Genomic DNA, 26,790 nt, shown 5'->3' with positions numbered 1-26,790 from the left:
TGAACAAAGCTGAACAAAATAGAAAGGATATCTTCTCCAGACGATTTGAGGAGTGTGCGCATGCGGCTATCCTGTGTTAAGCGGTTAACCTTTTGTCAATAGGGGGGCGCCATTTCGACTTTGTAAAAATTTGTTCTTAGATTAAACTGCCTCTTACTCAATTCTTGCTCGTACAATATGCATATTATTATTACTATTGGATAGAAAACACTCTCTAGTTTCTAAAACCGTTTGAATTATTTCTCTGAGTGAAACAGAACTCATTCTGCAGCACATTTCCTGTCAGGAAGTGAGATTTCTGAAATAGAGGTCCCTGTTCTAGGGTCAGTTTATAAGTCCCCATGTAAGCTATGGGGCTACATGCACTGCATACGCCTTCCTCTAGATGTCAGTAAGCGGTGAGAATTTGAATGGAGTGGATTGCACCATCTGGGGCACTATAAAAGCTCATGGAACGGAAGTACCGTTCTTTTCAACGGGGCGCCTGGCGCAAGAGGGACATCACAATGGCGTCCTGAAAAGCTTTCGTTTTAGCAGTTCTATATCTCCGGTCATGTTTTTATTCGTTATAGGTGTTAAAGACATCATAAGGTAGTTAATTTAAACCGACTTATAGCAGTTTATATCAGTTTATTGCGATTTTCTGGGATTTCTTTGTGACGCGCTATCACGAGTTGGACACCTCTCCAGTGGATGGCTAGCGTTAGCTGCTATTTCTACAGGAGAAGAGGACATCTTTCAACCAAAAGACGATTGTTCTGGAGAAAGGACACCTTGCCCAAGATTCTGATGGAAGCTCAGCAAATAGTAAGCAGTCTTTATGCTGTTAATTCGTATTTATGTTGACAAATGTCAAATAATAATTCCGCCATGAATTTCGGTGCGGTCTCGCTTTAGCGCACGCTGTATTGCGCAGTAACGTTAATTTAAAAAATCTAACACAGCGGTTGCATTAAGAACTAATGTATCTTTCATTTGCTGTCCAACCTGTATTTTTTTTGTCAAGTTTATGATTACTTATCGATTAGAATAGGTGCCTCTCCAAGATGGCGCCGGACAGATTGCTTGAAGTTTTGGCCACTAATCACATTGTATAACCACGATTTGTGCCGCTAAATATGCACATTTTCGAACAAACCCTATATGCATTGTGTAATATGATGTTACAGGACTGTCATCTGATGAAGAATATCAAGGTTAGTCAAAAATTATATATCTTTTGCCTGTTTGTTACGATCGCTAACCTTTGCTGCTGGTAAATGGTGTTGTGTTTCTGGCTATTGTGGTAAGCTAATATAATGCTATATTGTGTTTTCGCTGTAAAACACTTAGAAAATCTGAAATATTGGCTGGATTCACAAGATCTGTGTCTTTCATTTGCTGTACGCTGTGTATTTTTAAGAAATGTTTTATGATGAGTAATTAGGTAATACACGATGGTCTCTGTAGTTATTCTAGTTGCTTTGGTGAGAGTTATGATGGTGGCTGCAATGGTAAACTATGATTTATACCTGAAATATGCACATTTTTCTAACAAAACATATGCTATACAATAAATATGTTCTCAGACTGTCATCTGATGAAGTTGTTTCTTGGTTAGTGGCTATTTATATCTTTATTTGGTCAAATTTGTGATAGCTACTGATGCAGTAAAAAAATGGTGGAGTAAAAAAAGTGGTGTCTTTTGCTAACGTGGTTAGCTAATAGATTTACATATTGTGTCTTCCCTGTAAAACATTTAAAAAATCAGAAATGATGGCTGGATTCACAAGATGTGTATCTTTCATCTGGTGTCTTGGACTTGTGATTTAATGATATTTAGATGCTAGTATTTACTTGTGACGCTATGCTAGGCTATGCTAGTCAGCTTTTTTACTGATGGGGGTGCTCCCGGATCCGGGTTTGGGAGGAACTAGAAGTTAACAAAGAAATAGGTACTCCTACAAGCTTAATTTAGAGTTATTAATGTAACTTTAATTGTTCTACAAACATTGGGCTATATGTTTGATTTATTAATACATTGTAAGGCTGCATGATGCGACTCTAATGATGATTTGAAAAAAGTTGCTTGAAAAGGCATGAGCTCTGCTTTGTTTCTCCCATGCACAACTTTACAAGCACTTGATAATGCCTCGAATTTCCCGGAGGCATACCCTTTGTGTGGCCGTAATGCACCCTAAAAACATCCATGCCTTTTGCGGCCAGTGGCCATTGTGGACTTGGGCTAAATATAATAATTCGAATTTCCTTCTCCCTGAGTGCTGCGTGCTCCGAAGCACCTCTCACTCACATGGCTCTCCATCATGTGAATGGGACTTTCTCACAGGCTACAAGTGAAGACAGACACATCGGGGATGCAACTGCGCGTGTGCTTAACCAATTCCGAGTTGCATATTGAAGATATCAGAAGAACTGTCCGCATTTACTTTTCGTCAGCCAACAAGATGAGTAGGCCTAACGAACAGCAAAAGCACTACAGGCTAGCTAGACTAGCTGGGCTTCTGTGTCTCTCTTCTTGACAGAAATGTACATGAGCTACAGGGGTTTGCAAATACATCCCGCCTACGGAAACAAGCACAGCCGGGGAAATGGCAAGCACACAAGCAACACACACCCAAGTCACACTATACCTACTTTGCCAATTGGACTTGGACCCCTCTGCTACTCGGAATCCTACTAATCCATCACGACTGGTCTATCGACATCACCGAACGCGGAGGCGAAAACAGACTTTCCTCCATTGAGACGTCCCTTCTGCTAGCTTGCTAGCCCCGGCCTGCTAGCTGTCTGAATCGTCGTGTCTCCAGCCAGCCCAACCACTCACTGGACCCCTATTGATCACAAGGCTACGCATGCCTCTCCCTAATATCAATATACCTTGTCCATTACTGTCCTGGTTAGTGATTATTGTCTTATTTCACTGTAGAGCCTCTAGCCCTGCTCAATATGCCTTAACCTACCATTTAGTTCCACCTCCCACATATGCGGTGACATCACCTGGTTTAAACGTCTCTAGAGACAATATATCTCCTGGGTATCCTGGAAGGATATTGACCTCATCCCGTCAGTAGAGGATGCCTGGTTATTCTTTAAAATTGCCTTCCTCACCATAAGCATGCCCCATTCAAAAAATGTAGAACCAGGAACAGATATAGCCCTTGGTTCTCTCCAGGCCTGACTGCCCTTGACCGGCACAAAAACATCCTGTGGTGTTCTGCATTAGCATCGAATAGCCCCCGTGATATGCAACTTTTCAGGGAAGTTAGGAACCAATATACACATGCAGTTAGGAAAGCTAAGGCTAGCTTTTTCAAGCAGAAATTTGCATCCTGTAGCACAAACTCAAAAAAGTTCTGGGACACTGTAAAGTCCATGGAGAATAAGAGCACCTCCTCCCAGCTGCCCACTGCACTGAGGCTAGGAAACACTGTCACCACCGATAAATCCACTATAATTGAGAATTTCAATCAGCATTTTTCTACAGCTGGCCAAGCTTTCCACCTGGCTACCCCTACCCCGATCAACAGCCCTCCACCCCCCACAGCAACTCGCCCAAGCCTCCCCCATTTCTCCTTCACCCAAATCCAGATAGCTGATGTTCTGAAAGAACTTCAAAATCTGGACCCCTACAAATCAGCCGGGCTAGACAATTTGGACCCTCTCTTTCTAAAATTATCTGTCCGAAATTGTTGCAACCCCTATTACTAGCCTGTTCAACCTCTCTTTCGTATCGTCTGAGATTCCCAAAGCTTGGAAAGCTGCCGCGGTCATCCCCCTCTTCAAAGGGGGAGACACTCTAGACCCAAACTGCTACAGACCTATATCTATCATACCCTGCCTTTCTAAGGTCTTCGAAAGCCAAGTTAACAAACAGAATACCGACCATTTCGAATCCCACCGTACCTTCTTCACTATGCATTCTGGCTTCAGAGCTGGTCATGGGTGCACCTCAGCCACGCTCAAGGTCCGAAACAATATCATAACCGCCATCGATAAGAGACATTACTGTGCAGCCGTCTTCATCGACCTGGCCAAGGCTTTCGACTCTGTCAATCACCGTATTCTTATTGGCAGACTCAACAGCCTTGGTTTCTCAAATGACTGCCTCGCCTGGTACACCAACTACTTCTCTGATAGAGTTCAGCGTGTCAAATCGGAGGGCCTGTTGTCTGGACCTCTGGCAGTCTCTATGGGGGTGCCACAGGGTTCAATTCTCGGGCCGACTCTCTTCTCTGTATACACCAATGATGTCGCTCTTGCTGCTGGTGATTCCTTGATCCACCTCTACGCAGATGACACCATTCTGTATACCTCTGGACCTTCTTTGGACACTGTGTTAACTAACCTCCAGACGAGTTTCAATGCCATACAACTCTCCTTCCGTGGCCTCCAACTGCTCTTAAATGCAAGTAAAACTAAATGCATGCTCTTCAACCGATCGTCCAGCATCACTACTCTGGACGGTTCTGACTTAGAATATGTGGACAACTACAAATAGCTAGGTGTCTGGTTAGACTGTAAACTCTCCTTCCAGACTCACATGAAACATCTTCAATCCAAAATGAATTCTAGAATCTGCTTCCTATTTCGCAAAACAAAGCATCCTTCACCCATGCTGCCAAACATACCCTCGAAAAACTGACCATCCTACCGATCCTCGACTTCGGTGATGTCATTTACAAAATAGCCTCCAACACTCTACTCAACAAATTGGATGCAGTCTATCACAGTGCCATCCATTTTGTCACCAAAGCCCCATATACTACCTACCACTGCGACCTGTACGGTCTCGTTGGCTGGCCCTCGCTTCATACTCGTCGCCAAACCCACTGGCTACAGGTCATCTACAAGTCTCTGCTAGGTAAAGCCCTGCCTTATCTCAGCTCACTGGTCACCATAGCAGCACCCACCCGTAGCACGCACTCCAGCAGGTTTATCTCACTGGTCACCCCCAAAGCCAATTCTTACTTTGGCCGCCTCTCCTTCCAGTTCTCTGCTGCCAATGACTGGAACAAACTGCAAAAATCACTTAAGCTGGAGACTCTTATCTCCCTCACTAGCTTTAAGCACCAGCTGTCAGAGCAGCTCACAGATCACTGCACCTGTACATAGCCCATCTGTAAATAGCCCAATCCTTCTACCTCATCCCAAAACGGTATTTATTTATTTTTCTTGCTCCATTGCACCCCAGTATCTCTACTTGCACATTCATCTTCTGCACATTCTACCATTACAGTCTTTAATTGCTATATTGTAATTACTTCGCCACCATGGCCTATTTATTGCCTTACCTCCCTTATCCTACCTTAGTTGCACATGCTGTATATAGACTTGTTTCTACTGTATTATTGACTGTATGTTTGTTTGTTCCATGTGTAACTCTGTGTTGTTGTATGTGTCGAACTGCTTTGCTTTATCTTGGCAAGGTCGCAGTTGCAAATGAGAACTTGTTCTCAACTAGCCTACCTGGTTAATTAATGGGGAAATAAAAAAATAAAAAATAAATATTATATATTTTTTTACATTTAAACACACCAGTACAGCAAACAGAGAGAAATCGGAGGACTTGCTCACTGTATATATCCTGGCTGCACATACACTATACGAGGGGGAGATGACCAACTCACAAGTTGGTGCTGTAGAAACAAGCAGTCAAACAGCAGTGTGAACGACAGCGTGAACGAGCAGCGTGAAAATAGCAAAAATAACAGCTGTGAAAATAGCACACCCCCGGACCTGGGGGAGTAAACAGAAGTTACAAGTAAAAGGTAAAAGGGGGGGCACTTTTCCCAGTGTAATCCACTCCATTTAATCATAATTGTTCTAACTAATACAATAAAGCTGCATAATACATATTTTTTTCTAGAGCAAGTCTTTCAATTAGATTTTTTTTACAACAAGCTAAGGAGTTTTGTGCTTGAAAGAATTTTGTTCGGTTCAGTTTGTTCATCTGCACCCGCTCATTAGTTAGCTAGCTAACGTTAGCTTATTGACTGAGCCAGGCAGTCACAAACACTTCATATCAAAATAATGGGATGGTAAGTGAAACACAATGCACATAACACTACATGCTTTACCAAGCTAGCTATCTAGCAAGATCATGAAGAAATAATTGAATTCCCTTTAGCCCATACTGCCAGTGCCAGTTAGCTTGCTAGCTAATGTTAGCACACCATAGCTAGCTAACTAGCTACTCCACCGACTCTCAACAGCTAACAGACAGCTGCTTCATTCAAATATGAATCCATTGAGATACAATTATAACATTGCTAGCTACGCTAGTTATCTAGCTGTGGCCAACTGGTTAGTATCAACAAGAGCTTATTATAAATTCTAGCTAGCAACAACATTAGCGCAGCTTGCCAGTTAGCTTACATTAGCTACAGCATGCACAAGCCCAACAAGCTACTGCCACCTTGTGGCCTGGAGTATTTAAACGTAGCAAATCGGAGGTAAAACTGTTATATGTGAACAACAAAAAGTTAACTGCTAACACTCTGGGCAGAGGCGCTAAGTACCTATCGGCAGTCAGATTTCTCAGTGTGTCTGGCCTTTTACATCCTTAGGGAACCCGGGAGTGTTTTTTCCGACCCCCTCCCTCGCCTACTTCCATGGCTCAAATGAAGTTTAATGATTTCCATTTCCTTGTGATCATGTGGGTGTGTGGAGTAGATAGTGTCCTTAGTTTAGGCCTCATAGAATTTTGTTTTAGCTCTGTATCTCATAATAGTTTAGGTTGAGTTCGAGGGTGAGAAGAGCTGATTGTGTATCTGTTCTTAAGAGAACACTTTCTCGCCCTACTGTGATTGTCATATGCTTCTTCTATAATAATAATAGCTTTAAAAGCTTAGCAGCCCTTTGGATTGTGTTACTGTGGTTTTGGCTGTCAATGTGGCTTACGGGCGTTGTAATCTTCCGGGGTTTAAGCTTTATAATAAAACATACAAACCCAAGATAGAGGGGGGATCCTCTGTGTCCATGGCAACCCTGCGCATGTGGTGTCCAAGCCCCCCTCCACCCCGGAGCTGTAGTGTGTGTGTGTGTGTGTGTGTGTGTGTGTGTGTGTGTGTGTGTGTGTGTGTGTGTGTGTGTGTGTGTGTGTTTGTTTGTGTGGGGTGATCATCAGTCCCCACCCCTCAGGCAAGACTGTCTGACTATAATCCCCAATGGGCCGTGCCAGCAGTTGATCTGTCTGTCTGGGGGTGGAGGAGGGGGAAGCAGGTCTCTTCATCTATTATTACAGTGGTTCCCAAACTTTTTATAGTCCCGTACCCCTTCAAACATTCAACCTCCAGCTGTGTACCCCCTCTAGCACCAGGGTCAGGGCACTCTCAAACTCAGGCGAGAAAAAAAACTCACCCGAATGTATAGCCCCATTGGAAAATATAAATGGACTGTTTGAAAATGTGAAGAAAAATTAATTAAATGTGAACCCCAGTTTGGGAATACCTGTATTATTATATGTGCCATACATGTAGCATTCTCCATGCCATGCACTGTCTGAGACTGCTAATGCTAAGTTATGCTATAGGCCTACAACACTAAACTAATGCCATGTTGGCCTATAATTCACACTGTAAAGTACTGAAAAGACTGTATAATGTAAAGACAACTAGTGCGGTATAAACATTAGCTAACGCTAACAGGCACAGTAGGCTCATTGACGTGAGGGTAAGGGATCTGCAGATTAACTCAGTGTACTGCCGCAGAATCGACTCAGCTCCATAATTCAGAGTACATCAGTGAACTGGGCTCATGGCTAACATCTCTTTCTCTCTGTCTTGGCGTACACATCACGGACAAACTGAAATGGTCCACCCACACAGACAGAGTGGTGAAGAAGGCGCAACGGCGCCTCTTCAACCTCAGGAGGCTGAAGAAATTTGTCTTGTCACCTAAAACCCTCACAAACTTTTACAGATGCACAATTGAGAGCATCCTGTCGGGCAGTATCACCACCTGGTATGGCAACTGCACCGCCCACAACCGCAGGGCTCTCCAGAGGGTGGTGCGGTCTGCACAACACATCACCAGGGGCAAACTACCTGCCCTCCAGGACACCTACAGCACCCGATGTCAAAGGAAGGCCAAAATGATAATCAAGGACAACAACCTGATCACCCCGCTACCATCCAGAAGGCGAGGTCAGTACAGGTGCATCAAAGCTGGGACCGAGAGACTTAAAAATAGCTTCTATCGCAAGGCCATCAGACTGCTAAACAGCAATCACTAACACAGAGAGGCTGCTGCCTACATACAGACTTGAAATCATTGGACACTTTAATAAATAGATCCCTAGTCACTTTATTAATGGCACTTTAATAATGATGTTTACATATCTTGCATTACTCATCCCACATATATACAGTGGGGAGAACAAGTATTTGATACACTGCCGATTTTGCAGGTTTTCCTACTTACAAAGCATGTAGAGGTCTGTAACTTTTATCATAGGTACACTTCAACTGTGAGAGACGGAATCTAAAACAAAAATCCAGAAAATCGCTGCAGGATTTTAATCCATGACGGCGTAGTGTGTTACTAATGGTTTTCTTTGAGACTGTGGTCCCAGCTCTCTTCAGGTCATTGACCAGGTCCTGCCGTGTAGTTCTGGGCTGATCCCTCACCTTCCTCATGATCATTGATGCCCCACGAGGTGAGATCTTGCATGGAGCCCCAGACCGAGGGTGATTGACCGTCATCTTGAACTTCTTCCATTTTCTAATAATTGCGCCAACAGTTGTTGCCTTCTCACCAAGCTGCTTATCTATTGTCCTGTAGCCCATCCCAGCCTTGTGCAGGTCTACAATTGTATCCCTGATGTCCTTACACAGCTCTCTGGTCTTGGCCATTGTGGAGAGGTTGGAGTCTGTTTGATTGAGTGTGTGGACAGGTGTCTTTTATACAGGTAACAAGTTCAAACAGGTGCAGTTAATACAGGTAATGAGTGGAGAACAGGAGGGCTTCTTAAAGAAAAACTAACAGGTCTGTGAGAGCCGGAATTCTTACTGGTTGGTAGGTGATCAAATACTTATGTCATGCAATAAAATGCTAATTAATTACTTAAAAATCATACAATGTGATTTTCTGGATTTTTGTTTAAGATCTCTCACAGTTGAAGTGCACCTATGATAAAAATTACAGACCTCTACATGCTTTGTAAGTAGGAAAACCTGCAAAATCGGCAGTGTATCAAATACTTGTTCTCCCCACTGTATATGTACATATTCTTATTCCATCCCATTACTTAGATTTGTGTGTATTAGGTAGTTGTTGTGGAATTGTTAGATTACTTGTTAGATATTGCTGTCGGAACTAGAAGCACAAGCATTTCGCTACACTCGCAATAACATCTGCTAACCATGTGTATGTGACCAATAAAATTTGATTTGTCTCAGTCTCTATCTGTGTCTGTCTCTCTGAGCTTTATTGGCATGGGAAACATATGTTTACATTGCCAAAGCAAGTGAAATAGATGATAAACAAAAAACATTTACAGTAAACATTACACTCACAAAATGTCAAATGTCATATTATGCCTATATACAGTGTTGTAACGATGTGCAAATAAATAAACATAAATATTGGTTGTAGCTACAATGGTGTTTGTTCCTCACTGGTTGCCCTTTTCTTGTGGCAACATGTCACAAATCTTGATGCTATGATGGCTAGGACAAATAACTTCTAATAAATCCATGTATTCCCAAACTAGGGTGCAATGCCGTCAAGGATACGCCAAATAAAAATGTGACTGACATTTTTTTTTTTGTCTTCACATTTTCAAACAGTCCATTTATATTTTCCAACGGGGCTATACATTTGGTGAGGTTTTTTTCTCGCCTGAGTAGCCTCGTTTCACCGGCAAAATTAAATTAAACTATCTAGTATTCAGCGAAATAACAACACAATGTCAAATACAGGTAGCCTTGTCAAATAATGAACATCCAATCACATTAACCGTTACTTTTTAGCGGAAATTCCACTGACGGTCCGTATGTAGCCAAACGTAGCTGTTGCTCATGTTGGTATCTGTACTGAAGGCGCAAAAGCCATGACGGGGAGACATAGTGGAGTGGTAACGCGTGTGCAAGCAGTTGCTCCTGACGCCACTTGGATACACTGCAGCATCCACCGAGAGGCTCTTGCTCCCAAGGGAATGCCTGACAGCTTGAAAGACGTTTTGGACACTACAGTGAAAATGGTTAACTTTGTTAAAGCAAGGCCCCTGAACTCTCATGTATTTTCTGCACTATGCAATGATATGGGCAGCGACCATGTAACGCTTTTACAACATACAGAAGTGCACTGGTTATCAAGGGGCAAAATATTGACACTTTTTTAAAATTGAGAGACGAGCTTAAAGTTTTCTTTACTGACCATCATTTTCACTTGTCTGACCACTTGCATGATGATGAGTTTCCCACACGACTGGCCTATCTGGGTGATGTTTTTTCTCACCTGAATGATCCGAATCTAGGATTACAGGGACTCTCCGCAACTATATTCAATGTGCGGGAAAGAATTTAGGCTATGATTAAGAAGTTGGAGCTCCTCTCTGTCTGCATTAACAAGGACAACACACACACATCATTGTATGATATTTTGTGTGCAAATGAACTCGAACTTACGGACAATGTCAAATGTGATATAGTGAAGCACCTGAGTGAGTTGGGTGTGCAGGCACTTTCCCGAAACGGATGACACAAACAACTGGAATCGTTATCCCTTTCATGCCCTGCCTCCAGTCCTCTTACCGATATCTGAACAAGAGAGCCTCATCGAAATTGCAACAAGCGGTTCTGTGAAAATGTAATTTAATCAGAAGCCACTGACAGATTTCTGGTTTGGGCTGCGCTCAGAGTATCCTGCCTTGGCAAATCGCGCTGTTAAGACACTGGTGCCCTTTGCAACCACGTACCTATGTGAGAGTGAATTCTTGGCCCTCACTAACATGAAAACTAAATACAGGCACAGACTGTGTGTGGAAAATGATTTAAGACTGAGACTCTCTCCAACACAACCCAACATTGTAGAGTTATGTGCATCCTTTCAAGCACACCCTTCTCATTAACCTGTGGTGAGTTATTCACAATTTTCGAGAACAAGTAAGGTTTTATATGTAAGATGGTTAAATAAAGAGCAAAATTATTGATTATTATTACACTACATTCAAAAGTTTGGGGTCACTTTTTTTTTAAAGAAAAGCAAATTTTTTGTCCATTAAAATAACATCAGATTGATCAGAAATACAGTGTAGACATTGTTAATGTTGTAAATGATTATTGTAGCTGGAAATGGCAGATTTTTTATGGAATATCTACATAGGCATACAGAGGCCCATTATTAGCAACCATCACTCCTGTGTTCCAATGGCATGTTGTGTTAGCTAATCCAAGTTTATCATTTTAAAAGGCTAATTGATCATTAGAAAATCCTTTTGCAATTATGTTAGTACAGCTGAAAACTGTTGTTCTGATTAAAGAAGCAATAAAACTGGCCTTCTTTAGACTAGTAGAGTATGTGGAGCATCAGCATTTGTGGGTTCAATTACAGGCTCAAAATGGCTAGAAACAAAGACCTTTCTTCTGAAACTCATCAGTCTATTCTTGTTCTGAGAAATGAAGACTATTCCATGTGAGAAATTGCCAAGAAACTGAAGATGTTGTACAATGCTGTGCCCTACTCCCTTCACAGAACAGCATAAACTGGCTCTAACCAGAATAGAAAGAGGAGTGGGAGGCCCCGGTGCACAACTGAGCAAGAGGACAATTACATTAGAGTGTCTAGTTTGAGAAACAGATGCCTCACAAGTCCTCAACTGGCAGCTTCATTAAATAGTATCTGCAAAACACCAGTCTCAACGTCAACAGTGAAGAGGCAACTCCGGGATGCTGGCCTTCTTGGCAGAGTTACAAAGAAAAAGCCATATCTCAGACTGGCCAATAAAAATAAAAGATTAAGACCACAGACACTGGACAGAGAGGAACTCTCTGAGAGAGTGTTGAGCGTGAGGTGCATGCTATTATGTAACACAAATGCTTCATTTCCAAAACGGACAACTTCTCTGGACATTTCTGCAGATGTCTCTGCCAATATCAGACTGTTTTTCTACAATATCTGCCACACTGAATCTGTGCTTCCTTCTCTATTGGTCATTACTGACCTTTAACTATGGTCGGAGATCAGTGCACAGCTCCTCAGTTACAGTTAATGAGCTTTTCAATGGATAGGCTGAAGCATCTTCCTGCCCTGTGTGTGTCTGTGGTCAACACACTGTGAGGACACTGACGCAAAAGCTACACTTTGGCTACAATCCTCAACGTGCACATACACACATACATACACATACACATAGTTCCCATTCTACACTGCCTTGTTTATGGTGATGAAGTGCAAGGGTAGGAAGGAGAGAAAGGCTGAGAAAGGAGAGAGCCATAGAGAAAGCATATCAGATGTAGAGATAGACAGAGAGAGGGAATGAGCGACAGAGCCATGGATAGACAGTGGGAGAGAGAGGGTTAAGCGAGATAGAAAACAAGCGACCGAGCGTCAGAGAGAGAGAGAGGATAAGTGAGATATAGATAGAATGAGTGACCGAGAATGTAAGCAACAGAGAGCACGAGAGAGAGAGAGAGAGAGTGAGAGTGAGAGAGTGAGCGAGATAGAGAGATCCCCAGCAGCAGTACTGGCCCACTGTGACTCAGAGGGCTAAATGAGCCAGGCGTGTTGCCTCCTGATGCTCTGTGACCTAGATTGGGAGACGCAGACACGACCGTAATCTCTCTTTCTCTCTCCCCCAACTCCAACTGTCTCTCTCTCTCTCTCTCCCTTTTTCTCCCCCTCTCCACTCAGCACGGAACAGGCTGCTGTGCTGAAAAACCTGCCTCTCCTCCACACACACACGACTGGACAAACACTCACAAGTCACTATAGTCCACACTGAGACAGAGACAGGACTCAGAGCAAAGCCAAAGGGAATCCCATTCACTCAGCTCTTATCAGAGCACTACACCACACTATACACACAGACCTTGGAGACCAGGCAGGAGAAACAAAAACCAGGCAAAGGGGCACACATTGTGTGTGTGTGTGTGTGTGTGTGTGTGTGTGTGTGTGTGTGTGTGTGTGTGTGTGTGTGTGTGTGTGTGTGTGTGTGTGTGTGTGTGTGTGTGGGAAGTAGTCATATTTACAGTAACTGTACAGCTAGCTCACTTTCACACACACATACAGTTCATTTGAGCAGCTTAAAACACATAAAGGGTTGTGGTTGAGCGTTTTGAATTCCAGCCGAGCTTCCAGCCAGCATCGCTTTGATCCTCTCAATGGCTACCATTGTGTCCCCACAGTCACCGGGGTTAGAGCTGGGTGTAGGGGAGACCTTAAAGGGATAATTCAGGATTTTGGCAATGAGGCCCTTTATCTACTTCCCAGTGTCAGATGAATACCATTTTCATGTCTCTGTGTCCAGTGTAAAGGAAGTAAGATGTAGTTTCGCAAGCCAATGCTAACTAGCGTTAGCGCAACAACTGGAAGTCTATAGGTATCTGCGAAGTATCCCTTTAATACGCACACACGTACATGCACGCGTACACGCACACACGCACGCGCACGCACATAATCCACCATCACTGCAATGGTGCATATTTCCTATATTTGTTGCCATGGGAGTCCCGTCTTTGGAACAGAGTGACAACAATGGGCTGATTGTTAGAAATGTAAAGGATATGCATGAGAAACATTAAGAAGACTCCGGATAGACTGCTACTACTCCATATAAATGGAAATGTACTGGCAGTTCATTAAAATAGATTATGTGTTTTGGTGCATAATACTGATAAAGTACTTCCCAAAACATAGATAGTAGAGAGTAGGCTATGTGCTTACAGCAACAACTTTGATTTTTTTTTCTTCTATTGTGTTATTGACTGTACGTTTTTTTATCCCATGTGTAACTGTGTTGTTTGTGTCGCACTGCTTTGCTTTATCTTTGCCAGGTCGCAGTTGTAAATGAGAACTTGTTCTCAACTGGCCTACCTGGTTAAATAAAGGTGGGTGGGGGGAAGACTGTTGGATATAGAGTACACCATGTCGTCCTCCCTTCGCCACTGTGACAGAGACTTTCAGTTGACCCCCGCACTGGGGGTTTTGAGTTTCTATTGAGTTGTTGTGCTACTGAAGCCTTTACTGAATCCTGTCCCAACTGATCCAATTCATTTACTGTATGATACTAGCTACAGTTAAACTACAACCACCAGCAGGCTGATGGAACTACAAACATGGCTATTCCGGTCTGGCCATCTGGTCATAGCTCAGTGTGGCTGGAATAATGAGACAGGCTTCTCTTTGTGGTGAATCAATCGTTGGGTGTTAAGTGCTGCTGGGGCTCAAAATGGATTATGTGTGTGAGTGGAGTCAGTGGACTAGCTGAGGGCTACAGGGCTGATGGGCGGGAATAAACAAACACCTCAAACTTGAGCCATAACACCACAACAACAGGCCATTTCAATACTCATCATTCATTCAAGTACTATGTATCCTAATAAACATGTAACTAGGCTACATTTTAATAAGCCTACACTGTCTGTTAATGTAACTACAGAGATTGTCAAGGGATAGGCCTACACGTGGAGCTGGTAGGTCTTATCAGGGGTAGTTAACTACTGCTCTAAATGTCTGAGGACAACAGACCAATAAGCATACAGCATGCTGGCATTTACAGTTGAGTAGTAGTTGTATAGGCCTACTACTACTGCTGAGCTCTTCAGTCACTAAAGCAAAAACCCCCTATCAACAAAAATCCCACAACCAATGTATGCCACACAACGACACTCTCAAACATTTACACTCGATTTGCACACACAGCAGAAAACTAGAGACAGTCTGTTTATGCAGTACATCTGTTTATACAGCATGCCATTATTATTAATAGATAGGTACTCCAGTCTGTTTTCTCTCTCTCCATCTGTGTGTGTGATCCTAAGGAGAGCAGCACTACTCCGAACCCTCACTAACCAAACTGTTAATTGCTGTCTATTATTAAACAATACCACAAGTAGAAGTGAGTTCACCCACCGTTTGTAACAGTGAATTAAGGCTTCTCCATCACTCAGACTTTTTCAGAAGTGCCCTGTGACATATTAAACAGCCCGATCTAATTGATTTGATCAATGTAAAATAGATTTCACACATCTTTTTGAGCAGACTGGTCTCAGTAACAGCTAGACGCAACATAGTAAACGTAAATCTGGGACACTCAAATTAGTATGATATGTTACATTTGGTATGGTTACATAAGATAGATTACTTAAGGCAAAAACGGAAAGAGGGTGGTTGGTCGGGGTGAATGGGTTGGCCTATAACATGAACGTCTAGCAACCAAAAGGTTGCGTGTTCGGATCTCATCACGGACAACTTTAGCATTTTAGATAATTAGCAACTACTTACTACTTTTGAGCTACTTTGCAACTACTTAGCATGCTAGTTAACCCTAACCCCTAGAGCTAGCTAACGTTAATGTTAGCTACCTAGCTAACATATTGTACATTTTGTAATTCGTAACATATCGTACATTGCGTTTCGAAACACATCGTACAAACTGCAATTCGTAACACATCGTACAAACTGCAATTCGTAACATATCATACGAAATGGATGATGGACATCCACAAATGAATAGATACCATACGAAACGTAACATATACTAAATGGAGTGTCTCGGCTTTACATACAGACTAATACGAAATGCTCTGAGACCATGTTGTTTTGAGGGAGTTGTTTTGATTAGTTTGTAACCACTGAGAGGCCATCTTTGTGGCTGTATCCCAGGGGGGCTGTGTTTGATGATGTGCACAGGCTATTTGATTCTACTATGATTCTCTTGTTAGGCTAATGTCCTCACTTTGAGACGTTTCAGAAAGCAACTATTGAATGATTATTACAGGTGAGTAGTGACAAAAGTAACTTTTTTAGTCTCAAATAAAACAAATTTTGAAATTATACTCAGCAGATTTGATGGAAAATCACAAGTGCCAGGGCCCACAACCAAAGGTCTGGTGGTGGCAGAATAGTATGGAGGCCTCGGAAAATTACTGAAAACTTTTCTCCACACTTGGTCTTCCGTTTCAGTTTCAGTCATCCAACTGTGTCTGGATGAGACCTGGACAGTCGGAATCCATGATGACTCCATGGAGCCATGAGTTTCAGCGGTAAGCTGTGAAGAGCTCAATAGGCACAGTGTGAAACTGTACTATTATTCAATGTTCACACAGTGGGGAGAGAGGGGAGCAGATTCAGGGAGAGAATTGACTTCAGTAAGTCAGTCACCAATGGTAACTCTACTCCTCCATCACATACGTTCTCTCTCCTTCCTCTCCAAAGTTGAAACATTACATTACTCATGCACCTCGGGGTGCTTTGAACCGCATGGCACAGATCCAGCAATACTGTGATTCACCCACCAAGGAGACTTGCATAACACCATATTATTATTTTTTTATTTTTAGCATTGCCATTTGTCAAAACAAGGCAAACGCTGCATTCCCACATTAACAAGAGAGCTTAGCAGTCGACAGCCTTGTAGGTCTATGGAACGTGCAGCATAATTTCAACAGCACTATCGCTTGAGAAACAGACACAATAACTATGTGATGAGGAAGAGAGCCTTGACCTAATTTCTGACAGGAGGAAAACCTCTATGATCTCCTTTTTGGTACTGTAAATTACATGAAGGCAATTTTTATCCTAGCTACTAGAGAAAAATGCACTGACTCTGCAAAGCAAATTGGAAGATTGTGTTAATGTTGAGAGCTATGGTTACTTCTGATGGTAAGTATTATGTAAAGTATAAATAAACAAAAAACACTCAAAAACACTATGCCATTATAGGCGAAAATAATAATGATGGTATTTTGATTACATTAACTATAGTAGCTAATCAAATGAAAATAGGTCAGTGTTTTTATCCTCCTCGGCAACATAGCAGGGGGAGGGAGTCGTGCTTGCCCGGTTATAGACTGCAGTTCTCACCACTGACAGCAGACGGGTGATTGTTATTGTTTTTATCTGGGACACAACACCTATTTATCTTTCCCCCATCTAAAATCCTTACCTTCGGACAGTTCCAAATCCAACTCCGCCAATTGGTCCTTGACCTCTTTCGGTAGTGCCAACATATCCACGCCTCGGTCCGCCATCGTTGCAAGAATAAAACGTAGAATGTTAAGAAATTAAAAGTGGTGACAAGTTCCTGAGTCAACGAGAAAAGCAAAAATCAAGACTGTACTCCATCCTTTCGACTCCCTAACACCGCCATAACTGTGAGCAATGAACAACTCACCAAAGGAATCTGTCACATGACCATGTCTGATGTTAATGGTTGTGACTGGCGCATGAAATCATTAGACTTCCTGCTCCCCCTGGCGTTACTGTATGGCAGGGATCATCAACTTGATTCAGCCATCAACTATATTTTCTTGAGCGGTTGGTGGGGGCCGGGAACATAATTACAAATAATTTGTAGACTGCAAATTGCCAGCAATAAGCCCAAATAGATGTTTGACTAAAACAATCATTTCAAACATTGCTTACATTTGTATACAATCACGTGTCTCTCTATTATGCGTGGGAAAACTTGGGTTTCAGATTTCTTAAATTAAAATCACTGGAGCTGATTTCCTGGTGTTTTTACAGTCTTTTATGTCAGACTATGAACATTCAAAAAAACTTGGGGGGCCAAATAAAACCACCCACATTTCAAATTCGGCCCGCCAGTTGGTGAATCCTGCTGTATGGAAAATGAATGTTTAAGAGCATTTCACACACCACTGACTGAACACACACTGGGCTACTGATTATGAAACTATGGTCCATAATATCGGTCAGTCAACTATTGCAATTTCATGACAAGATGAACATCCTAACATCACACAAATTATGTCTGGAACACAATTTTAGAGGCTAATTCTAACTTCCAGTCAATTTTCACTTAGTCATGCATTCATGTCAGTGGGAGACTTGGTGAAAAATCTATTTAGTGGAAGTTAGGATTCTCCCCTTATGGTCTATACACAGTCACATGCAGGGTCTACCTCGCTCTCTGACATACAGAAGCCTTCTCGTTTCCTGTGCTTGTTGTGTACACGTATGCCACCAGCCCATCCTAATCCCTGAGCACCCTGAGCCAGTACCACATCAGGCAGCTTCTGCTCCTACTGTCATGGAGCTCTGTACCAAGGGGATAGGCACTTAGATACTAAGCATGAAAAAGATTAACCTAAACCCCTTGTTGCCAGTAACTTGTTTATTTTGCCGGAGATCTTTTAATAGTTGAGACTATACACAAGTTAAATTTCCCCGCCTTGAGGTGTAATTCTTTTGGGGAACAACACCCTCTCGACGGATTGGAGACAAATTCCATAATAGTTTGTGGGAGGTTACACTCTGGGTTCACTGTTGAAGACAGACATACCCATCCTCTTGACAGAACACGAGGGGAAAGGTAACGTGACGCAGGGTTCAGTTACAGCAATAACAAAATGATGAATAGAGCATTGACATGTTAAAAAAATATGAAACAAACAAGGTATTCCTCAACACAAAATGTAAAAAAAAAAAAAAAAAAAAAGACACCACTCAATGACATTTCATAAATATTTCAGTGACGTGTCTTACAAAAGACAGTAGTTTTTTTAAATGTTGGAAAGCACCCGAGACAAGGACATGATCTTTAACTCCATATAGACGTCCCCTAATGTAGATTTGCATTCAAGAATATGTTGTAGGTTTACATGTTCTCTTAATAGACGTCCCCTAATCGAGATTTGCATTCAAGAAAATGTCATATGTTACATTTTCTCTTATCATTTAGAATGTAATTGGTTTTCATTGAATTAGAACAAACCATTCTACCACTGTATTCACGACACACATTTTAGATAAATGCAGGAACATTAATATTTGTTTTGAATATAAAAATATATTGTACTACTTTTTCTCAACTTAGCCTGGGTAAATAATTTATAAATCTAATGAAAAGTTTGTTGATTACTACATAAAGTATAATCTAAAACCTAACCATTTCAAGTGTTACATTAGGACACTGTCATTGTTTGCATCAGTCATTTGATATCACTTTAAAAAGTGGGAGAGAAAAGCAGTATGATAAAAACCAGCAACAATATGAGCAGACACCAGCACACAGACAGTGGTCTTCATCAGTCTCCTCTAATATCCATGCAGTCAATAAGGGTTTCATACACATTGTCAGAATGCAGAATTCCTATAAAAAAAAACAATAATAATACACATTTTTAAAAAGGCCAGACATTGAACATACTCATACTTTGGCTCACTCCATGACAAAGGGAAAACAATATCTCACGCTTATTCAGCCCTAAAAAGAGTTTCCCCATGGATTAACAGCTGCATGAAGAAGATAAATATGTAAGGAGAGATTTACACTGTAGACAGGGGAGAGAGTTGCAAATAGACAAAAACACACTACATTCGGTGATCGAGTGTGTGTGTGTGTGTGTGTGTGTGTGTGTGTATGTCACGGGGTGCGAGTATGTACATACGCTTGTATATACGCAGTGACAGTGCTTCCAAGCAGGGATCCATCAGAAAAGGGGCAAAAGGGGCGGGACTACTCGGTATGTTCAGTGATTATCATTGGCTGTAAGCGAGTGTGTGTGTGTGTGTGTTTGGGGGGTGGGGGGGTTCTGTGGCTTTGACAGGATGTCAACTCCCAACATCCTTTCCTGGCTGCCACTGTATCCAAGGTCTGAGCATAGGTTGGAGATAGTACTTCTCACCCCCCTTCTATTAACAACTGGTGGGATTTCAGATTTCAAATCAGGTCCCTTTCAATCTCTCACATAATTGTACCAGTCCGGCCTCCTAAAGTTCTTATTGGCTCCCTGTGCATCATCTGGGGGCAGGCTGAGGCTGTGGCGCCATGAGGACCCCTCCCTGGTGGGCCGCCCCCATCCCGGCCAGGACCGACATGGCCACTGCCTCAGCCGCGCATACACTCAGCCCGTTGACGGTGATTGCACCAGGGCTGGGGACAGGGGCCGAAGGCCCGTGCTGGATGACCAAGGCTGTGGAGCCCATAGGCTCGGAGGGGGGATCCCTGGAGCTCTCCTCTCCTCCTGCAGCTACAGACAGAGAGAGAAACATTCACCCTTAAAGAGAGGTGACAGGCAAGCAATAGATTAGATGGATGAGTTGGATCGGTAGGTGGGTGAATGGATGTACAAGTTGATTGGGGACAGATAAATGAGGCTAAATTAAAAATCAAACAGATGGAGTGAATGACAGACTTGTGTGATTGATAGTAGATTCATGTATACACAAAAGTGTGTGGACATACTTCAAATTAGTGGATTTGGCTATTTCAGCCACACCCGTTGCTGACAAGTGTATAAAATCAAGCACACAGCCATGCACTCTCCGTAGACAAACAATGGCAGTAGAATGGCCTTACTGAAGAGCTCAGTGCCTTTCAACGTGGCACCGTCATAGGACGCCACCTTTCCAACAAGTCAGTTCGTCAAATTTCTGCCAGAGCTGCCCCAGTCAACTGTAAGTGCTGTTATTGTGAAGTGGAAACGTCTAGGAGCAACAACAGCTCAGCCGCAAAGTGGTAGGCCACACAAGCTCACAGAACGGGACCACCAAGTACTGAAGCGCGTAGCGCGTAAAAATAGTCTGTCCTCGATTGCAACACTCACTGCCAAGTTCCAAACTGTCTCTGGAAGCAACGTCAGCACAATAACTGTTCGTCGGGAGCTTCAGGAAATAGGTTTCCATAGCCAAGCAGCCACACACAAACCAAAAATCACCATGCGCAATGCCAAGCGTCGGCTGGAGTCGTGTAAAGCTCGCCACCATTGGACTCTGGAGCAGTGGAAACGCGTTCTCTGGAGTGATGAATCACGCTTCACCATCTGGCAGTCCGACAGACAAATCTGGGTTTGGCGGATGCCAGGAGAACGTGCCCCAATGCATAGTGCCAACTGTAAAGTTTGGTGAAAGAGGAATAATGGTCTAGGGCTGTTTTCATGGTTTTGGCTAGGCCCCTTAGCTACAGTGAAGGGAAATCTTAACGCTACAGCATTCAATGACATTCTAGACAATTCTGTGCTTCCAGCTAGCAACAGTTTGGGGAAGGCCCTTTCCTGTTTCAGCATGACAAGGCCCCAAGTCCACAAAGCAAGGTCCATACAGAAATGGTTTGTCGAGATTGGTGTGTAAGAACAAGACTGGCCTGACCTCAACTTCATCAAACACCTTTGGGGTGATTTGGAACACCGACTGCGAGCCAAGCCTAATCACCCAACATCAGTGCCTGACCTCACTAATGCTCGAGGCTGAATAGAAGCAAGTCCCCACAGCAATATTCCAACATCTAGTGGAAAGCCTTCCCAGAAGAGTAGAGGCTGTTATAGCGGCAAAAGGGGGACCAACTCCATATTAATGCCCATGATTTTAAAATGAGATGTTCGACGAGTTGGTGTCCACATACTTTTGGTAATGTAGTGTATGTTGTCTTAATTACCTAAGTAGGCAGCCGCCTTCTGCATGGCAGTGACAGGGCAGTCTTTGTGGGCCAGTAGCAGCTGTTTCAGTTGTGTCACCTCGTTCCTCAGCAGACCCACTTCATTCTGACAGAAACAGAACACCACATATAGGCATGAACACACAAGACAATGTACACACAACATTTGTCTTCTCAACCACTGACAACCATACACCAAAACCCCATGGGCACGAGAATCATATTAGAGCTTCTACCAGTATAATACAAATCAGACGGGTTCATGGTTTTAAAGATGCACTATGCAGAAATCACTCCGCCATTTCCTGGTTGCTAAAATTCTAATAGTTACCCAATTTCAGTTTGTGTGACAAAACAAGCAAGTATAGTGTAGAGAATCATTGTACCATCTAAACCACTGTGAAATATCTTTTCCATAACCAAAAATATTGTATTTTCAACTGGTGTACAAAACCAAAAGGAAGACGCAAAACAAAATTTAAGAATGGGAAGCATAGAAATAAACCACATAGAACAGATCTGCCGCTTCTTAGACTTGCTTTCAACGAGAATTACATATCTATAACTCACATTTCTATGTGAATTTGGTCAGGTCGCCCAAAAAGTTACATATTGCCTTTGCCCTTCTCATTGCCTTTTATGGTCTATTGTAACTGGCTGTAATAGACAGTTACAGTCTAGGTCATAGTGCAGTAGACTCACGGTCAAAGAGACGTTCATGGTAGCCAGGTCCTCTGCCTTCCTCTCCAGAGAGCCAACCCAAACCTTGCGTTTCTGTCGGCAGCGAGACGCCGCCGCCCTGTTCCTCTCCAGGAAGCGCTGCCTTCTCTCATCTGGGTCGGCCTCCGCACCCCGCCGCCTCCTACCCCCGGTGGGCTGGGCCGGGGACACCTGGGGAGGACGGGGAGGGTGTTATACACCTTGGACTAGGTGTGTGTGCATGAGTGTGTGTATGAGAGAGAGAGAGAGAGAGAGAGAGAGAATGCAAGAGTGTGAGCTTGTGTGTGTGTGTGTGTGTGTGTGTGTGAGTGTAAAAGTGCATTTGAATGTGTATTTCAAAGTGTGCCCGTGTATACGCCTCTCACCATCATGTCCTCTGAATGTAGACTATACCCAAATGGAGAGGAGGAGCCACTGCTGGTTTGCTGTGTGAGTATATGTAAATCATATATGCATGAGAGTGTGCCTGTGCATTTTTGTATTCACTGTTTGTGCACAAAATGTACGCAAATGCATGCAAGCGACATGAGATAATGCATTACCAAATATATAGGGTCAGACGGAATCTGCAGAGAAGTTCTCTTATCAATACCTTTACAGAGTTGCCAGCATATTTAATCTACAAAACATGGTTTTAGTTTGTTCAGTGTTCTTTCCAGTATTTTTATCATTTCTGGAGATAAAGGCCACCCTGCGTCTAGTAGATTCCACCTGACCCTTAGGTATTGTATCAGTATGTATGTGTTTTACCTGTGGCTGTGCAGGTGAGGGGGTGTCAGAATGCTGCGAGGGCTGCTGGCACTGCTCATGTCTCTGGGGGACAGCGGGGCTGGACCCCGGTCCCCCCCCCACCCCCCCTGTGCCCTCTCCCACCCCCCCTGTCCCCCCTCCAGCCCCGTTCTGAGCCCCCAGGCCATGCTGTTGCTGGGTCAGCGCCGCCTTCAGCCTCTACAGAGAGGGAGGGACACACACAGAAATGTCATACAGATGTCAACAACATGCCTTCCTAGGGTTGCAAAACTACAAGTTATTTTGGCTCCCTTTGCCTTTCACTGCCACGGGTAGGCCCACTGCCATTTGGTCCTTAACTCTGTGTGCGGTGTGTAGTGTGTGTCCGCCAGTGCATGCGCCTCTCACCATCTTGGCCTCTGAGTGTAGACTATACCCAGATGGGGAGGAGGAGCCGCTGCTGGTCCCACCAATCGGAGGGCCTGGAATCCCAGGGATGTTGGGCACCATATTAAATGGCCTCGCCAGCTACACATTACAAAAGAAGAGACTAAATAAGAGGACAAAATAACACTTACCAATATCTGCCATTATCAAGTATGTTATTGTTAATTAGACATCTATTACTTTCACTAAAACTGCCGATGTAAAAAAGGGCATTATAAATAAATGTGATTGATTCTCACAGATATGACTGAGGTCATATTTGGGCTGGGGAGGAGAGGGACCGTCTGTCCGTTGGGGAGATGCATTACCAGTGGGAAGGAGCCTGTCGGAGAGCTGAGAACAGGAGATTGGTATAAATGAAAAAGACAGAGAGAATACAAATATAGACAGATGTTGGTAGATTAGACTCACCCCAGTTGTCTGTTGGAGGGTGGGGTTTGTGTGATGACAGAAGTTGGCGACGGCAGTGTCGGGTGCAGGGGGTCGTAACCAAGGTGAATGGGGAGGGACCCAGGCCGTACAATGGTTGGCGTGGGGGTGGAGCTCAACACTGGTCGTGGAGGAGGAAGAGTCTCCTGTCAACACACATCACATCCAGTCAGAGAAACCCAGGTGGGAGTTGAACACTACAGGCCGCTGAGCTGAACCCACTAAGACACCCACTAATTGTCTACTTTTTGCTGACATCTTCTTTACTTGCCTCATAGTTAAGTGATTACTTTACTCTCTGGCCACCACTGTTCCTTTCTCTCTCTCTCACCCAAGTTACCATGCAAACTTGACAAGAGGAAAGAACAGACATCGATTAATCTGTTCAACCATACAACCTGTTCGCCCTGCCCCCAGGTCATACCTTTCCTCTCCCCATTGGCTCCTTGCTACTGTCCGACATGCTGGACGTGGAGTCAGGACTGCCTGGGGGGGAGGAGTCAACCTCCAGAGGCCCCTCATCCTCCTCCTTCACCCCAGACAGGGTCTGTAGGGGTGGGGCCAGAAGATGAGGGGTGGGGAGCTGTGTGGGGACCAACAATCAGACACAACATTAATAAATTGGTCAAACTACCCGTGTTTAAAAACCAAACCCATCCTAGCCCCTCCACCGTCCTCACCCTCACCGGGTTTTTGTTCCTCTGGTCATCCTCATGGGCCTTCCGGAACTCCTGTTCGAAGGAGCTGGCCAGCTCATTGAACAGACCCACCTCCTCACAGTTCTTCAGGAAGCGGGTGGGCGTGGGGGTCTGGTCTGGTGGTAGAGAGAAAGAGGAGACACTGGTTTAGAGGCTTCATAGTACAGGTAAATCCCCTCTGTCAACAACAGAGATTGCTCATCTGTCCACACAGGGTGGTGTTGGTTTGATAGCTAGACAAAAATGTTTCTCTCATAATTTTCTCATACAGTCAAATTGAGAAATTCTAGGAATAGTAAAGGTAAGCACCTGCGATGATGACGGAATCAGTTCTGGCAGGACCAAATTTTAGGGTCATCTCATGCTTATGTTTGTGGACTGATAGATGGTCTTCATTGGTAAATCTCTGTACACAAAGAAAACGCAAGACACTGGTGAAAGTAATCTGATGGCTCCTAAAATCCGAGATCTGTAAAGACAGGAGGGAGAGTGGGAAAAGAGAGTGAGGGATGGAGAGAAAAAGAGTGTAAATTAGACCCTACCTGTCCACAGCCTGGGGCGGTGCACACAAAAGGTCGATCGTCCCCCATCTCACATAAAGAGCCTGCAATAAAAAGGTATGGGAGAGGAAGAGAATGAAAGTGTGTTATTTTGTCTCTGCCTCTAAAATCTTGGTAGATAAAAAAAAAAAAAACAGTCTGTATTGGCTAATACATTAGGATTAACAAATAAATATTCAGAAGGATTTCCTACTGCCTACATGTTCAATATTTCCAACTAAAGCACCTTGTTTACACTACAATTAAGAAAAACGAAAAATGCTAACGTTAGTATCAAACAAATATATTAATGCTGACATGAACAATTTTCTTGGTGACAAAAAGTGATTAAACATATGTCCCAGCTGGCAAATCAAAATGTGATAGCCTTAACTAGCTAGTGTTTTTGAATAGTAAAATACGCCTTTTAGTTACTAACGTTATTGTCCAAGCTAAATGGCCTCCTCTCTGCTGACTGTCAACAAACAGCGCAGTTCACATGGGGTGAATTCATTACGTCTTGCAACAGAAACCGTTTAAGAACCAAATGGAGCAAACGGAACTAAACCGGGAGGAACAAAGCTGAATATTTTCCAATATAAACTCGTTTTCGTTGCAAAACGTTTTCCGTTTTGGAGTAAACGGTTTCTGTTGCAAAACGGTTTGCAACAGAATCTGCGTAATTAACGGACCATGCCGTTGGCGACTGTCTCAACCCTGGTTTTAATGTGTATATGGTCTCAACTAAGACAGAAACTACCTAACAGACTCTGCTAACTAGTTAGTTAGCTAACAATGGGCACGATGGCTAACTATGGGCCAATGATCACAACAGCACGTCAAGTTAGATATAGCTAGCTAGCAACATAATGTCAGACAGGACGAAGAATGGACCTCACTATGCAAAATCTGACAGGCCATCATCATCATCACATGAGATGTTTTGGTACAGGCAGTAAGGTTACAGCAGACCAACCACATTGGCAATCACGGCCGAGCGAATTAAAAGGGCTTCTTGGTGGTCTCTTTGCTAAATTAGCTAGCTTTATTTACCTTCCCCTTTTTTTCAGCTAAAAAACTTGCTAGCTAACGCCTTGCCAGATGATATTGCACAGAACACACAGGCTGGTTAGCTAGCTAACGTTATGTTAGCTGGCTAGGCTAACGTTAATGCACTGACACAATTCGAGGCGCGTCAAATAAGTATTTCAGGAAGGGGAAGGTAAATGTGACAGACTGTCAATACACCTGTTCCCCGACAAAGGCTATTTGGTAAAATCTTGATATCTGAACACGAGCAAATCAAATGTTTACAAACTCACCCAACGTCCCTACCTCTCCCCTTCTCCGCTGCTGGAACTCCTACACTGCGCTGCCTGCGTTGGGTTGAAATCGCGCGAGAGGTGAAACTGTTACATTTTTTACGTAACAGGATTACTGGGGTGAAAAATCCGAGATTATGTAAACATGAGGCAGTTTGCATGTGTCCTCAAATGGCAAAAAATAAATATGATGAGAGCCCTGCAATTGACAAATCACGGTGTTTTTCATAACATTTTCACCATATTATGATACATTGTATGTTGTATGCTTTATGTAAGTGCAAGCCTACACATATGTATAATGGCAGAATATTTTCTATTTGTGGAAAATTGCAGTCCCTATGTAT

At 43.3% G+C, this 26,790-nt stretch overlaps 2 protein-coding genes across 2 annotated transcripts in view; both read right to left on the bottom strand.

Moving 5' to 3' along the window:
* The window catches only part of LOC120021282 (disco-interacting protein 2 homolog B-A-like), an 85,345-nt gene extending 68,056 nt beyond the window's left edge, over nt 1-17,289 (bottom strand). The window contains exon 1 of the mRNA XM_038964973.1: nt 17,108-17,289. Within this exon, the coding sequence (XP_038820901.1) occupies nt 17,108-17,192 (85 nt within the window). The 5' untranslated portion in view covers nt 17,193-17,289. The remainder of the gene's footprint in view (nt 1-17,107) is intronic.
* Nucleotides 17,290-19,202: 1,913 nt separating this feature from the next.
* LOC120061548 (cyclic AMP-dependent transcription factor ATF-7-like) lies at nt 19,203-26,491 on the bottom strand. Its single transcript, XM_039011466.1, has 13 exons — nt 26,444-26,491; nt 25,125-25,186; nt 24,892-24,988; nt 24,565-24,698; nt 24,309-24,467; nt 23,867-24,030; nt 23,695-23,788; nt 23,417-23,536; nt 23,199-23,227; nt 23,030-23,108; nt 22,262-22,450; nt 21,560-21,665; nt 19,203-20,156 (listed from the first exon to the last, which is right to left on the bottom strand). The coding sequence occupies exons 2-13, from the start codon at nt 25,170-25,172 to the stop codon at nt 19,924-19,926; spliced, it is 1,452 nt and encodes a 483-aa protein (XP_038867394.1). The 5' UTR covers nt 25,173-25,186; nt 26,444-26,491; the 3' UTR covers nt 19,203-19,923.
* Nucleotides 26,492-26,790: the final 299 nt, after the last annotated feature.

The sequence above is a fragment of the Salvelinus namaycush genome, chromosome 2, assembly GCF_016432855.1.
Source record: "Salvelinus namaycush isolate Seneca chromosome 2, SaNama_1.0, whole genome shotgun sequence".
NCBI lineage: Eukaryota > Metazoa > Chordata > Actinopteri > Salmoniformes > Salmonidae > Salvelinus > Salvelinus namaycush.
The sequence above is the reverse complement of the archived record's forward strand: the minus strand, read 5'-3'. Positions and strand labels throughout refer to the sequence as shown.

What these genes read in the sequence shown, in the direction of transcription:
- LOC120061548 (XM_039011466.1), bottom strand. Translation starts at nt 25,172, where the DNA reads ATGGGGGACGATCGACCTTTTGTGTGCACCGCCCCAGGCTGTGGACAG. An exon ending in ATATGACCTCAGTCATATCT is followed by an intron (nt 23,537 to 23,694) that starts GTGAGAATCAAT and finishes TGTAATGTGTAG; the next exon opens with CTGGCGAGGCCATTTAATAT. An exon ending in TACACTCAGAGGCCAAGATG is followed by an intron (nt 23,228 to 23,416) that starts GTGAGAGGCGCA and finishes CCCTCTCTGTAG; the next exon opens with AGGCTGAAGGCGGCGCTGAC.